General features: G+C 38.3%; 1 protein-coding gene across 1 annotated transcript in view; it reads left to right on the top strand.

Annotated features, from left to right (window-relative positions):
* The window catches only part of dve (SATB1_N and homeodomain domain-containing protein dve), a 47377-nt gene extending 32938 nt beyond the window's left edge, over window positions 1-14439 (top strand). The window contains exons 3-8 of the mRNA XM_018507777.1: window positions 7485-7627; window positions 7978-8280; window positions 12140-12274; window positions 12307-12615; window positions 12830-13216; window positions 14033-14439. Of these exons, the coding sequence (XP_018363279.1) occupies window positions 7485-7627; window positions 7978-8280; window positions 12140-12274; window positions 12307-12615; window positions 12830-13216; window positions 14033-14209 (1454 nt within the window). The 3' untranslated portion in view covers window positions 14210-14439. The remainder of the gene's footprint in view (window positions 1-7484; window positions 7628-7977; window positions 8281-12139; window positions 12275-12306; window positions 12616-12829; window positions 13217-14032) is intronic.
* The last annotated feature ends 1047 nt before the right edge of the window (window positions 14440-15486 follow it).

Genomic DNA, 15486 nt, shown 5'->3' with positions numbered 1-15486 from the left:
GTTTAAAAGAACCATCCAGCAATCGTGTTTCAATTAACTCCTGCACTCCGAAGTGCCGTTGAAGCTTGGGGAGAAAACCGTACGTGATGCGATTAGTTATACTTGTCATTTATTCTAATTGCACAAAAAGTTCATCGATTAATAAAAATCATAATTAATTGACGGTTGGTAAACACGATCGTTAAGAAACTGTTCAACGTTTGTGATTCCAGCTTGATAAGATGACAGTAATATGGTGTTCATTATATCAGATCGTCGCGAAAAATGCAAGTCACACGAGCAAGTCGCTTCAAGGAGCATGTTTTGCACCCATAATCCCTTGACGCGCCGAGTACACTCGCGAGCTTGTTTGATCTCACTTCTCGACCTGTCCTCGACCAAGTCGATCCAGCTAAATATTTCAGATCGGTCAGAGCGACTGGAATAGCCAAATCCGTTAGTATTCCTCCAGCCAATGGGAATTCGGGTTTTGCTTGAGACCCTCGTGGATTAGGCGGCGCCGGTGCCTCGTTGCGCGCATATCCGTGTTTTAAGGACGCGTGCACGCCGTGGATGTGCCCGATGTCTTAGTGTCGGCCCCATTCCACGTATATGCAAACCCTCATGGCTTAAGCTAAGGCTAAGGCCGAGGCTCTCCCCCGGGATTACTACGTCATTCTGCAGGACTCCTCCGGTCGCCGGAAGGATCAGCTCTCTTCCTTCTGAGGATTTCGCGCAGGACTCCATCCTGTTCCTAAATCAGCTTGTCAGACCGAGTCATTGCGCGCTGTTTCGTTCTTATTTTGTTCGCGCTCGTCATTATTGCGACATCGTAGAAATACTATACCCGAAATCACGTTAATCCGGAACATTTAAGTTTGCATTACACATTTATTCTTAGTCTATTTTGCATTATCCGTTGTACTTAAATAACTTCTTCGATTAAATCGTCATTTGAAAGAGATAAAGTCCTTTCGCTTCAAATTTAGAATTACTGCACCATGATTAATAAATTCTTTAATGGAATATTGAAATTAAAAAAAGAGAAGCTATGCATTTATAATCAACATGAAGTGATAAGTAGTTTTAATATTAAGATTGCGTTTAATATAATTGAGCGTGACGTGTCCTATTTCAAATTTATAGAATATATTGTAGAATTGGATTTTCTCTCTCTCTCTCTCTCTTCCTCCCCAAATCATTACCGGAACAAGTATATATATATATAAGTACATAAATTGAAATATTATCCCTTCTTCGTTCCCGTAAGTTCGGCTAGAATGTGATACGAGTTCTTAAGTTCACTGCAATAAATATGCTAATACAAAGATAGGTCTCTCCTGATTCCGGGCGTTAATATTTGGAAGATTGGGCGCTTCGGTGGTAGCGTTCATGGTCCCCTACCACCACGACTTCCGCCCGGGAAACTTTTCAGAGTGACAGGCGGTTATGCGTCCTGGCAGTGATAAGAAGTTTCTAGATATTACTCTTCAGAATCCAAGGAATAATCCGTCTATCGCGCGGCGGTAATAGACGACCGGAACCTGTCCTTGGTGCCACCTAAATCATCCCCCAATGAGTTGGCGTTCACAATAACTCGTTACCGAAAATCCAAATTAAGCTCCTTAGCCGAGAAATTTACGAGACGTTCGCCCTCTTCGGGGGCCCGTTTCGCGCCACCACCCCTTTCGTCCCGCGAGGCAGTTTACCGAAGTAATTTTAATCTTCCGCACACGCGGGGCACACGGTGGTGCGTCTGCCCGCACGCACACAAAACGCACACACGTACCGATCACGCGTGTGCGTGCGAGTCGCGCGGTCGCGCGTGTACGCGCATAACGCGCGTATGCGTGAAGAGCGCAGACAGAGAATGCGACGGTAAAGTATCGGAGAACTACACCCTTCTCTTATTCTCCACGTTGTATAAGAGCTTACCCTCTAAGCATCTTAGGGCAAGTTTTCACCCTTGCTTCCAGCGAGCGATGGTACGTTCGCCGAACCGGCGATCACCTCGATCGGGTTCCTCGCCGAAGGGATCGACCAAATCCATTCTCGATGAATGAAGATGTACGTTTTTTTCTTAGGACTAATCTTCTAACCGTTTCTTAATTTAGACGCTGTTATCTCAGCCTTATGAACTTTCTTGATAGTTGAAAGGATAAAGTATTGAAGATTTTAGAACAAATTGTAACGAGTCGCAGTAAAAGATCTTAACAACAGTATTATATTTCGACAACTTCGGAGGGTATAAATAATAAAATTCTAACTTTTTTTTATTATCAATTAAGTTAATTGTACGTATATCAATTTTAGAAGTCGTAAGAGTTTAATTTATTTCATTTCAATAGCCGCAGGCTTATTCTGTAACTCTTAATGCAAATTTCGTTATCGTTGTAATGTTGCTGCGCAGCAGCGTTATAGTGATAACGAAATTTACATTAAGAGATATAGAATAATCCAGCTGAAATAAAAAATGAAAATACTGTTGATCTTGTATTCTTTGCGAACTATCTAGGTATGTCAGTTCACACAAATGCGAAGTGAGATATGGATGCTATTAAGATACTTCGTTGGCGACGATGCGTGATCTAGTCGCTATGAATCAGTTAACATTTAGATTTAGAAGGTTTCGTCGCGTGGTCGGTGATCTTATAAGCACTAGTTGTAAGGTTATCTCATTATATCTTATCCGTTGTTTTCAACGGACAAGCTTAGCAACATCAAAAGAGCTTAAATTGCACGCGAGTTTACGAACAATAGCATGCTTTGCATGCGCGAAACATACAACGCTTGTAAAAGTTGGAGGCTATCAGTATCTAGTATTTTCGATCGATTAATCATAAATACATGACAAACAAGAACCAGTCGATAAGATTAATCAATTAAACGTAATGTTACATGGGACAGACGCGATAGTAAAATCTCAGCGAACATTAATCCGAGAACTTGGATGACTGGAATAAACCGAACAGCTCGTTAGTAAGAGGAAAATAATAAAAAGATGTGGAAGAGCAGGAGGGGAAGTATGAGAAGGGAAAGAGAGGGGAAGGGGGAGAAAGAGAACGGGTGTCGCAGATAAAGACTTCGAAAGAGCCGGTCGCTTATCTGTAAAGACCGACATCCGCCGGATCAGCCCCAGATACCGAAACCACCCACACTTTCCTTCTGGTGCACACGCTTAGGCTAAGTTCCGAGGACGGAAGCAGCCGACTTCCAGGGATTGCGAATTCCGCCGCATGCCGCACAGCTGGGCTTAGATATCCCGGTGGCACAATTCATTTCTTTGGACATGCAAACTGCAAATTGGATTCTTCGACCGTGGGCACTGATCAGCCGCAATGAACAGGCGCAGGTCAGCCCAGAAGAATAGTATTCGGACGATTTAAACGTGGCTTCGTAACCTGATTCGATTTCGAGAGATTAAGTCGAGTCGTCTTGGATTACCGAGTCATCAAGACGCAGAAGAAACCTTAGGACTAACGGTCCTTGCGATGCACTGAGTTCGCGCTCATTCAGTTGTGGTATTTCAGATGGAGATGTCAGACAAGCGATAATTTTCTTATATACTTTAACAACTTATATATCTTTTATCTCGATAAGCACGAGTGCAACTCTGTTTATTAAAGTAGCTGATGTATGTATATAGACTGTACTTGGAAATGCTTAAAAATTTTTGTGATATCTTTAACTACATATAACGTTACGTAAATTACTTATAGATTTTTAAATTTACTCATTTCACAACTCACGAGAGTATTAAAGTCAAGCATTTGAACGGATTATGACTCTTCTTTCTCCTAATTTAAACACTTAAATTTAATTTAAGTGTTAAATATCTAAATAAAAAATTTAAATTCGCCTCCCCCGTTTTAAGTCTCCAAGAAATTAAATTCATTTTGTTCTCCTTCTCCTTCGTCGCTCTGCTTAATCGTATCCGAGCACACCGATACAGCTACGGAAACGTCACTGTCGATGAATCTAAATGGCGTGTACTTTTCCCGTCAGTGATTTAGAAAGATCCTCGGTAATCTCGGAACGCACTGGTAATCATCTCGCGCGCAGAAAACGAGGGTCGTGAAGAGACGTGGAAAGAAATATTCGGCGATGATTCTTTGGCCGCACCCCCTTCAAATCGCGTTTTCCGTGCCGAACGCGGCCATTATCGCGGCGGTGCGGAGTGTGCGATAGCAGGGTGCCGAAAAATATGTTCCAACTTTTTATCTTGTATCTGCACCACCGCCTCGGTGCAGAACTAAGCGTTCTGTTAATTTGCAAAGTTGTGCCTCCCATAATCACTCTACGAGTCCGATGCGTTTGGCCACAAAAGCGGATTTCAAAGCGGAAAGAAAAAGACAAAATGTATAGGAAGCTTTATTCTTTAATTTTGCAAACTATTTTGTTTTCAGTATAATATTTCTTAAATATATTTTTTAATATCTTTGATGGAGAATTTTAATAATTGTTACACATCTATTTATAATTTCTTTTACTGTCTGACTTAATTTTTTTAGTTTGTTGAATGCTTAACTTTAATGGAATTTATCATTTTATAATTAGCTATTTCCAAATATTGTCGATAATTTGTAATTTTGAATACATACTATCATAAAAGAGAATAGCGTATATCAAGTTAGTGATAAATAGATGTTACTGCGGCAAGACTTAACAATACGAGGAATCGCTAACGCGAAATGCAAGACGAAGCCGTCGTGATGAAAAAGAGCCATCGAGAGAAACTGGTTTCGCTTCTTCAAGGGTTGCCCTTCGGATGAATCTTATCTTTCGACGAGAGCTGTCAAAGACGAAACGGCATGACGCTTCCGTCGTGCGGGAAGATAACCGGAAGCCCGATAGGTTCTGCACCAGAAATGAGAAATGTCTTTGCGGTTGTAGAGATTAAAGATTTCGCGGATGAGTAGTTACTCTTACATTTCTTTTTTCGCATTCCTTATGATAAATTTTTAACGTGTTTTGTTGTGAGTGTAAAAATTAATAAAACAATTTTTTTTTTTTTTTTTTTAAGAAATGCATTTTGAATTTTATTTGATTATCATTAATATATTATATAGAAGTTATATATTTTTATAACCAGTCTCTCGATTTTATTTCTAAATAAAAATGGAAGCTCAATTAATTCTCCCCACAATGAGTACATACTTCAGTTTATGAAAGAACGATTTTAAATTGTATAATAAATCTTAAACGGACATTTTTATGATCAAACAACGAGTGTATCGACACAGAGTTGTGTCAAGACAACGCGTCGGTAATAAACAGAGCGAGTAATACGATGTCTCTGCGATTAAATCCTGCGGCGTAAAAGCCCACCTTAAACCAGCTGATCCCGGTACAAAGACGACGCAAGGACGGGGGGCGCCTTAATGAAAACTATACGTCCCTAGATTAAGGTGGACGTTGGTCAGCCTTCGGACCCGCCAGATACGACCTGTCTTATGCAACGTAGGGAATGGGTTCTATGATGTCCGGCGTATTAGATGGAAGTTTCGGCCATTAATACCTAATATCATGCCGCCGGCAGTAAATCCTTTGTTGGTCATCTTTGACGGGGACTTAACGCCTTGCATCAAGAGACATTCGACCTATCTATCAATTCGGATACAATCCATATTGTACTTTGATTATCATGTTCGTAACAAGTATAATTTCAATATCAATTTACTCTTATAAATAAATTTGTAGGAAAAATTTAATCTATTATTCTATTATAGAAATATTATTACTATTATATTACTATTATAGTCGTCTCTATGAATTTCAAGTTGAACTTTTTCCAAACGAAAATGAAATTATTGCTTTTTACTGCAATAAAACTTGAAACTTTAGCACTTTGAATATTTTATCATAATTAAATGTTAAACTAAATTATCATCACTTTGTTATATAGCTGATTTTGCACTCGTCACAGATAATCGTGCGGCAAAAATATTGAATAATGTTTAAACGTCAATTTTTATTTATTTGGTTAATGTGATTACTCATGGCTTTTAATTGTAATCTTGACTCCTTTTGGATTCAAAAACCTACTTGGTCTTACAACCAATGTGAGAAATACATCCATTACATTCTAATTTGGCTTGAGAAAATAATCATACTGATCATGTATAATTAATTAAATTTGCTCCTTGGTAATGGCTCAGAATGAATGGCTCGAAACATTTAGATTCTAGAATGAATTAAAAAAAAACAATAAATACTTAATTTGCGCTCCAATTATTGCGCTTGACTTTCATTGCCGTTTATTGTTTCTTATTTCTAATTTTAAACTAAATTTCTGTTAAAGTTACAAAATATACACTGTTAAAGTATCTGTAATAGTTAAATTTGTATTTCTTTAGCCATTGTGTTGGCATTTTTTCAATATCTTTATTACAAACACATTTTATGTAGACGCACTTGACGTCGATTGGTCTACTGATATCGTAACAAAAATATACTTCTGCATTCCGAACAATGCGGGATATATACGAGTATATCAGTAAACAGCAAGTTCAATAATCTCATCGAGAATTTGGTGATTCCCTTTAACGGATAAATACAGGCACCATACAACCAGTGGAATTGTGCGGGCGGAACTTTCCCCTCTTCCTTCCCTGCTCTACCTAGTCTTTCTTTTACCATCCCTCTCCCTTCCTTCTCGCACTCCATTTCCTCGGTTTCGCAGAAGTCTGGGATTATGACCTGGAGTGGGATAGACTCTTGGACTTAAGTCAGGGTTACACAAGGATCGCAGCTATTGTGCCATCGCACAGGTCCCATTGTCTCGGGATAGACGAGTGGATCTGCATATGCTTAGCGCCGGAGTTAAACTTCTCTCTCTTCCTTTTGCGCTTCGCGTAACTCTCTTTCTCTCTCAGTCTTCTCTCGGCGATCTTCAATGCGCGTACCGCGAATCATCCTACCCCTCGAATTTGGATGCCGAAACGCCGAAGACTATACCTATTGTCAGCCGGATGTACAGAAACTAATGCTTCAACTGAAGCTACGAGATGATTTGAGGCACTCGTGAACTCACGAAGCCTTCGTGGAAATATCTCTCTCACCCTCTTTAGCTTTCGAATTAAATTAATCAGATTTACTACAACAAGTTTTCGAGAAATCATCAAATAATTTATATGCGATGATTTAAAGACAAAACAGTCAGAAAAAAGTAGGGATTTTCGTGAAAAAAACTTGTAATCGAAATTGAAAAAAAAAATAAAGCAATTACGTGGTAGAAATTAAAAATTTTCTTAATTAAAAACCGATGTAATTGTATGAAAAATTACATATCTTGTACTTGGTTGAAATTTCAAAGACGAATATGGAATTTGTTACGAATTTTTATGAAAGCTTTTATCCGTTACATATAATTAAATTATAAGTCGTAAATGACACAATTGTTAGCTAATTTGTTACCCATAGCAAATTCGTTACTCTATTGTTATCCATAATGAGAACGGATTGTCGAGTACGTTACTTCATGCAAACGCTTTTGTCTGTCGCAGCGAAAAATCTACCGGTTCATTGTGTGGTGGAGACGATTCACAATATTGTGGAAAGCCATGTGAGCAACAGCCGTGAAAAATGGCGAAGTCCCCAAGTGGAGACGGACTCTTACGTTATTATTCCCGTAGCTATGCCCTTTCAGGTAAGAATAATTTTCTTTTATTATATATATTTTTATACATTTTTACTATCTATTGATATATCATAAACGATTGCAGTTAAAAAATCGAAAAACTTATTTAAAGTATAATTTGCTATGTTAAAGAATTAAATTTTCGTGGTGGCGATGAGCAATTTACTATTTATATAAAATAACAAACGTCAAAATAAATTTAAAAGAAAAAAGATTAAAGCCTTCTCTAAGGACGGGATGCACTATTTTCATACAAATAAAAAAGTTTTAAGAAAGAAGAGAATTTCTTTGACTAAAATTATTATAAGTATCTGGATATGAAAATATATCTTGATAGTAGTTTTGTTTTTTGCTGACAGGATTTGGTGGGCGAGGCACTTGTTCGTCTGGGATACTCCAGCGATCTGATACCAAGTGCTAGAGGGAGCATCGTTATACGTAACTGGAAGCCTTTGCCGATGGAGAAAGTTGCCGATGGACCACTATTGACAGTAGGAGATATTTTGGCCGAATTGACGTCGGTGGCGACTCTGAAGATTCAGGTGTACAGGTCCAGGCCGCCACCTCCCAGTCCGGCAGCTGAAGTTAGAAATAAATTGCTGAGGTTGCTCTTGTTGCACAGCCACACGCTTCTCGTCTCCGCCGGGTGCCCTTTGGACGAGGTAAAGTATCTCGAAAGCTTTTAGGTATCGAAATTTACATTTTTCAACTAATATTTGGAAAAAGGAATGCACACAGTGTTGTACCATATTTAATTTAATTTAATTATATTTCTTATTATATTGTGTGTGTGTGTGTGTGTGTGTATGCGTGTGTATGCGTGTGTCAAACATTTATAATGGATATAGTATACTTATTAGACGAAACATACTTATGTATATTTAACAAAACCTATAAGTTTATTCTGAATAATGGAAAGAACAATTTTGCTGAAAGGTTTAAAATTTTACTGGATATAGATCTGAAAATAATTTAGTTAGACCATCAAAATAATTTTATTAGAAATTCAAACTGGTTGTTAGACTATCATAATTTTTGCCATTGCTTATAATTGTTTTAATTTTAAATATAATTATTTTGATAATCCAACAAAATTATTTTCAGATCTGTATCCAGCAAAATTTTAGATCCTTCAACAATATAATTCCTATCTTTCGCATCTGGCGTATTATGCTTTCTTTATTTTCGTCCATATCTCGGTGCTAGTAAAAATAAAAGTACCAAAAAAAGATCAAAGAAAAAGAAAAAATATATATATCTGTATTGTGCGTTTATTTAAAGAATGAGGTTAAATAATGGCGCGGTATACCGAGAAAATTTAAGGACTATTCAAGACGAGATCGGAGCAAGGAATATAGTAGTAAGACAACCGCTTAAAAATGTATAAAATGTAAATCTAGCCAAAGAGTGTTTGTCGTCGGGGCACTTAATCTCATTAAGAAGTCCTCCGGCTCGGTATTCTTGTACCTCCCGTAAGAACGACAAGTGGTAATCTTCGGTAAATTCTTGCTCGCGGCTCGCTGATCCTCACCTTGAATAAATGCTTTCTTGGTTTCGAATCACTAGTCGAGAGAAGTCACCGCGCTTTTGGTAGCTTTCATTCCCTCGCGAATCGAGACGTTCGAATAATGAAGTTTTCTCGAATTCCGATCATCTTACTCTGGAATATTCATCTTACTCTGAAATATTTTACTTTGTAATGTTCATTATTTTAATCACGCAAATTTTTAGTTAATTTTTAATTATGTAAATTTGTAATTGATTTATCTCTTTCCTAAAATAGCAAAAACAGATTTTTCTGAAACTACATCTTAATCAAGATCTTAATAATGAAATAGACAACAGCAATTAACTTCTAAGAATTTTATCACAATGTCAATATTTCGCTGACGATTTAACAATGTTGCATAAATGATTTTACAAATTGTATTAACGTTGCGTGAACTAGTGGCTCTCACTCAATCTTTGTCTCCAGCAACAAAACTGATTAAAGTAATCCCGACTGTTCCAGCTAACTAGGTGAAATTTCTTTCCGCAATGACTTCTCGAGAAGTTTATCCCGGTCGCGCGCGCGATTTTCTCCCTTCGTTCGAAGACTTCGTTCTCCGAAGATTGAAATAGACGCGCGATTTTTCGGGTTGGTCCACACGCGCAACGTGCCCTTCCGACAGCGGAAGATCTCGTAGCGTGTGATAGGATTACCCTTTACTCAACCAAATTCGCAGCCTTCATCAAAAGCCCCTCGATATCGGTATCGGGGGAGAGAGGAGAAGTACCCTGCCTCCTCCGAGCCGGCATTATCTAAGTGCACTCTCTTTGAAGATCCCGCTACCCGCCCATCCCCGAACTTTAATGCCGCTCACGGTGGTCTATGATTACCAATTTTCCCTGGCAAACGTTTCCTGCTTGAGTTTCGTAGCCCGACGGCTAATGGCGAACCGCTGTGATGGAGAACCGACGTCTCTCGCATAGATTTGGCTTAATCTGACGATGATGCACGAAGACGTGCTGCCAAGCATCTCCCTTCCTCGCTTCCCTTTACGTATGATATTCCTCGACAATGGCATCTTTTTCGGAAGATTCTAAATTATTCTATCTCTTATATTTCATCATTGTGAAGAAATTTAAAGGTTCAGAGATTTTTCGTTAGCTACGAATTTTTTTGCAAATATAAGGGATCTTTCTTTTTTCTCTAAAGAGAGAATTGAATTGAGATATTATCTGGAAAACGCTTTTATTAATTCTCTTCAATATTAAATTTGAAGTAAAATTAGAGATAAAGGTTCAAATTAAATGCTTATTAATAAAGCCATAATAAATGACAAAAAAATTATTATTTTCTGCGTTTCGTAAATTTAATTTGCTTTTATCTTGGTGCAACAATATTTATCATGAGATTGGTACCAGTTATCTCTGGTATCCGTGACTCAGATGAAGTGCACAATTTGTGGCATTCGGATATATCAAAATTGCTTTCGTTACAGAGTGATTAGAATTTTAAACATGCAAAGTCATACAAACGAAGAGCATTAAAGCATGATTTTTGAAAAGTACTTGGTGCTCGTATTTCTTTCAGGATAATGGAAAGTTTCGGAAAGGTAATAAATACTTTTCAAGGGGCTCGGGCGTGAAATTCGCATTAATTGGGATCGGCAAATATAAATCATCAGTGTCAACGCGATTTCAGACAATAAAAAGCAACAAAATCTGTTTTGAATCTTATTTAGCTTGAAATGTAGAACAGTGATGTTAACAGACGTCGGTCTGATATATCAGGATTAGGGCTTAACTGTATTTATAGCGCGGCAGCGGCATTTGTGATTTATTTACTATATATTTTTGCAAAATTTTTTACGTACATCCCAAAATCTGGTTTACCTTTTTATAAATACATGCACATATATATTTATGTAAAAAGAAAGATTACGTTGGCTTTGATAAAGATTTGTTCATTATAGCGTCCACATTTATTTAACGAAATAAAATTCGTGATAAAGTTATATAAGAATGGCGATAAATATAGCAGTGTACCTTTATAGAAAAAAATTAGTTACGGACAATTTTTATATATAATAGTTGAGAGAGATAGGATAACATCAGAATTATGGACGTTCAAAACGTTGATAATTGTGATATTTTCAAAGATAATGTGCGAAAGTCATAGCGATAATTTTTGATATACGCGTCACGAATTTCGCGAACTTACTGCAATCTCGCGGATTGTTTGATCTCTGGATCTCAGGACCGCGATTGATTTACCACCGTTCTATGGATCAGCCGATTACTGTGCACAATTACTCTAAATAATAAATACGTGTAAATCAGACTTTCGAATTGCGGTGCAATGTTGTCAGATAAGCCGGCCGCCCCGCTTTCGACGGTGTACCACTGTTTGCCGAACGATTTCTGAAATCTTAAGAACGCCTGTCAAGACTCGCGCCTCACCTGCCTACCTGGAGTGATTAAGTGCGGTGTCGTAAAACTGAGGCGGATGAGAATTCGAGGAGGTGACTAGCGAGAAGCCGCTGGCGGCCGGATAATTGTCGTCTTGGTAGTATCTGACGCTACCAAGGTGCCAGGGATACGCGACGGATTACCGCGTTATTAAAGTGGCGTCAAGCGCCTGATCTTCCAGCCCGAAGATATATTTGTTCTTATAAATCATCGGCCAGATAAGATGTGCGTACCATTTCCTGAGCGAAATTTTCCGTAATCTGTCATCTTAATACCATGACGACGATGATGCTGAATGACGTCACTTCGTAACGCTTGCCCACGTTAACAACCAGCCAAAGAGAAATCGATTGTCGAAAGAATTTGAATTCACGTAATAAATTTGTCTTGGTAATTTGGTTTCGATTTCGGTATCTCTTACTTATCTCAAAAACAATATAACGTGATACGAAGGATTGCATTGCGCTTACGACTACGTGATTAATAGTCTTTTTAATAAAAAATTTTTAATAGCAGCTACTACAATAGTAAGGTTCTTTGAAAAAAGATCATGTTTTCTTCTTGTAGATGACCCTGCTATCCCTCTGCCGAGGTGGCAACGACCTGTCAGAAGAGACAAAGAGAAATTTCGAAACGTGGCTGCAGCAACAACAGATAGGTCTAGGTATAAATCCAATAGCACCAACTTCCAATCACCATCATCACACGCTCATCCGGCACTTCTTCAGTATTCGCACAAGACCAGGATGAGGACCAGCTTTGACTCGGAGCTCGAGTTGCCGCGTCTCCAGCGTTGGTTTGCTGAGAATCAACATCCGTCGCGCGAACAAATACAGCATTATGTCGCGGAATTGAACTCTCTAGAGTCGCGCCGTGGCAGGAAACCACTGGACGCGAATAATGTCGTGTACTGGTTCAAGAACGCCAGGGCAGCGCAGAAGAGAGCCAGCATGAATGGCTGCAGTCCACCTGGGCTTAGCCCGAGGGGCGCCAGCATCGTTAGCGAGGACTGCACGGACGAAGAGGAGGACACTAGGCATCAGGTACATACCGTTTTGTGAAAGAATTGAAAATTGTAATATTAAATTAATATTAGGAGGCACCTAATATCTTTTCGAAAGAAACGGAAATCAAATGGCAAATAGCAAAAAATAAAAATTGCGATTTTCGGAAATTTCTACATAAGATCTTAATGCTTGTGATATTTGATGGATCCTAAAACCCAAAAGAGATGAGGTTCTTAATCGCTGCTTTCAGTCGACATCGGGGTCACCCTGTCCACCGAGTAGTCCACCTGTCGGTCCATTGTCCTTGACTACAAGACCCGAGGATCAGCAACAACCGCCGACATCTGCTCCAGCCTCGGTAAAGCAAGAGGACGCGAGGGTTTCCTCTGGTTCCGAGGACGACGAGACCAGGCATACGGGCCCCATTCCGCCAGGATTTTCCTTGGTACCCAGCCCCATGTTCGGTCACGGTATAATGTATATGTCGCATTATCTGCCGCCGCGCGGACCTGCCGGTTGTCCCACCAGCATGCTAGCCGACGAGAGAAGGAAGAGGAACCGGACGTTCATCGATCCCGTGACGGAAGTGCCGAGATTAGAGTATTGGTTTAAGCGGAGCACTCATCCAAGTCACGCGGTATGTATAAATCGATCGTACATATATGTCGTTATCGCACTAATTTGTCCTTCATTCGATGGCGATATTAGCATGTTATGAGAAATTTCTATGGATTATAATAGCATATGTGTAGATATAATTTACACTCGGAACAAAATATTTCAGTCATAAATCAAATTTTATTCATTCCAAATATTTCCTACATCAAAACATTTATACACGGAAGCACATTCTATTTTATGTTAATTTCATGAATTAGTAAGGAATGTATAATTAGTTGACATTTAAACTTCCTTGCTTAGAATTTTTTTAAATAATTTCATTAAAAGCTTGATCTGTCTCGAGACAATATCACTTGTGTAATGTCAAAGGCGAGAAATGCAATAAATTAATTGCTACGTATAGCTTTATTTTTTATTTTCCCTTATAAAAATATAATAAGTTCCTAATTGTCAAATCTGCAAAATATACGACAAAAAAACTGAACCATCTATTCGATATGTTACGTAGAAATATAAAATAATTCCTGAATTTCAAAAATATTGATACATCTTTTTCAGTTGTCAAATACCGCCGTTGAACAGATATCTCAGTTTGTATATTTTACAAATTTCAGAATTACGAAATTATTATGTTTTTAAAAGAAAACTAAAAAAGGTAAAACTGTACGTAGCAATTAATTTATTGCATGTTATTTCTCATCTTTAAAGTCATACAATTAATATGGCGCCTCAAAGTAGCTGAAGCCTAAAAGTTGCTGTAGGAAATTTTTAACTTCCACTTTTTACGGGAAATTCGCTAAAAAAAAAAAACGATTTTACGATCGGTCCATAGCTCATTCTGTCGTACACGGAGGAGCTGAACAAGATGCCCTATCGCCAGAAGTTTCCACGTCTGGAGCCGAAGAACGTGCAATTCTGGTTCAAGAACCGCAGAGCCAAGAATAAGCGGCTGAAGATGGCTCTGTTCGAGGGCGAGTCGCCGCAACAGCATCCATATCACGCCGACTAGTTAATTTCCTTAAATAACATTGACTAGAGAAGCGCGAGAGAGGCCTGGCCTTCGCAGCACGGAAATAAAAGGAAATCGTTAACCGACTTGTTACTCCTTACTATCGTTGACACGCGGTTTTAAACGTTTACCGGCCGCACATTCATTGTAATTATCACGTAACAATTAATATAATTATTATGGACTTTCATGAGTGTAAATACGAGGTGATGTCAAATAAAAAGTATACGTCACGATAAAACAATATTATTAAGTATCTGCCCTCTGCGCCAAGTACAAATTAATTGGCTCAACGTATTAATATAAAAATGATAGTATTTTCAGACGATTAATATTTATGATTAATTTATGTTTTGATTATTGATGACTTCAATATAAGGCAATATTGGAAGAATAGAAATAAATATGGATCGTCTACAAACCTATAAATATTATATTAATTTATTATAATTTTTTTCTAATATTTTTTCAAGTTTATTATTGAGTTTATTTTTTTTTTAATTAACGAAATATTTCATTTTTATTATTTTTTCATCAGGGAAACATACGACAAACTTCTTTTTCAAAGAATTGCTATGAATTTTGCAGCTCGTCGTTTCACAAGAAGAAGAATCAACTGAGAGGTAAGAGCTTTAAGAGCGATTCATCCGTTCGTCTCGGACGAGTACAATAAATCGCCAAATGGTGTTTCGTGAGTTTCATAGAGCTTGTAATAACATATATATGTCTAAATGGACGAGACGATGTGTTCACACGCGTGTGTAATAGAAGCGCGCACAACGATACTGTCTCCAAGTATACGAATGCACAAAGCAGCCGCCCCGACCGAAATCTCGCAGCTAAGATAAGACAGCCGAGCTGTCATCGAGTCAACCCTAACTCAAACGTCACAATAGTCAATGAGTCTTTCTCTAAAAGCGGCGTACTATCTGTCTACGGCGCTACTCGCGTTTCGCGTCGTTCGCGAGAGTTTCAGGGACAGTAAGACTGCGGATACGGCAGGGAATGACAAAGAGAAGACCGGATGAAACGGAAGCACAATTGATGTGTAGTAAAAAAATATCCGCTGAATACAAAGATAGCCAATCTCTTTCGTTACGCGTATTTTCATTGACGGTATAATATATCTTTTTTGCGTTACGGAAGGAAAACTTATTTCGTATCATTAAATTTCCACTTCCATTGATAGCACGTTTTAATGAGCAGATAATCGTCATTAGGATACTTGTATTATAAGTATTCTGCTAACAGACTCGTATAGGGTAAATTGAGGATTA

Source organism: Trachymyrmex cornetzi, unplaced genomic scaffold (assembly GCF_001594075.2).
Source record: "Trachymyrmex cornetzi isolate Tcor2-1 unplaced genomic scaffold, Tcor1.1 scaffold248, whole genome shotgun sequence".
Lineage (NCBI taxonomy): Eukaryota > Metazoa > Arthropoda > Insecta > Hymenoptera > Formicidae > Trachymyrmex > Trachymyrmex cornetzi.
The sequence above is the reverse complement of the archived record's forward strand: the minus strand, read 5'-3'. Positions and strand labels throughout refer to the sequence as shown.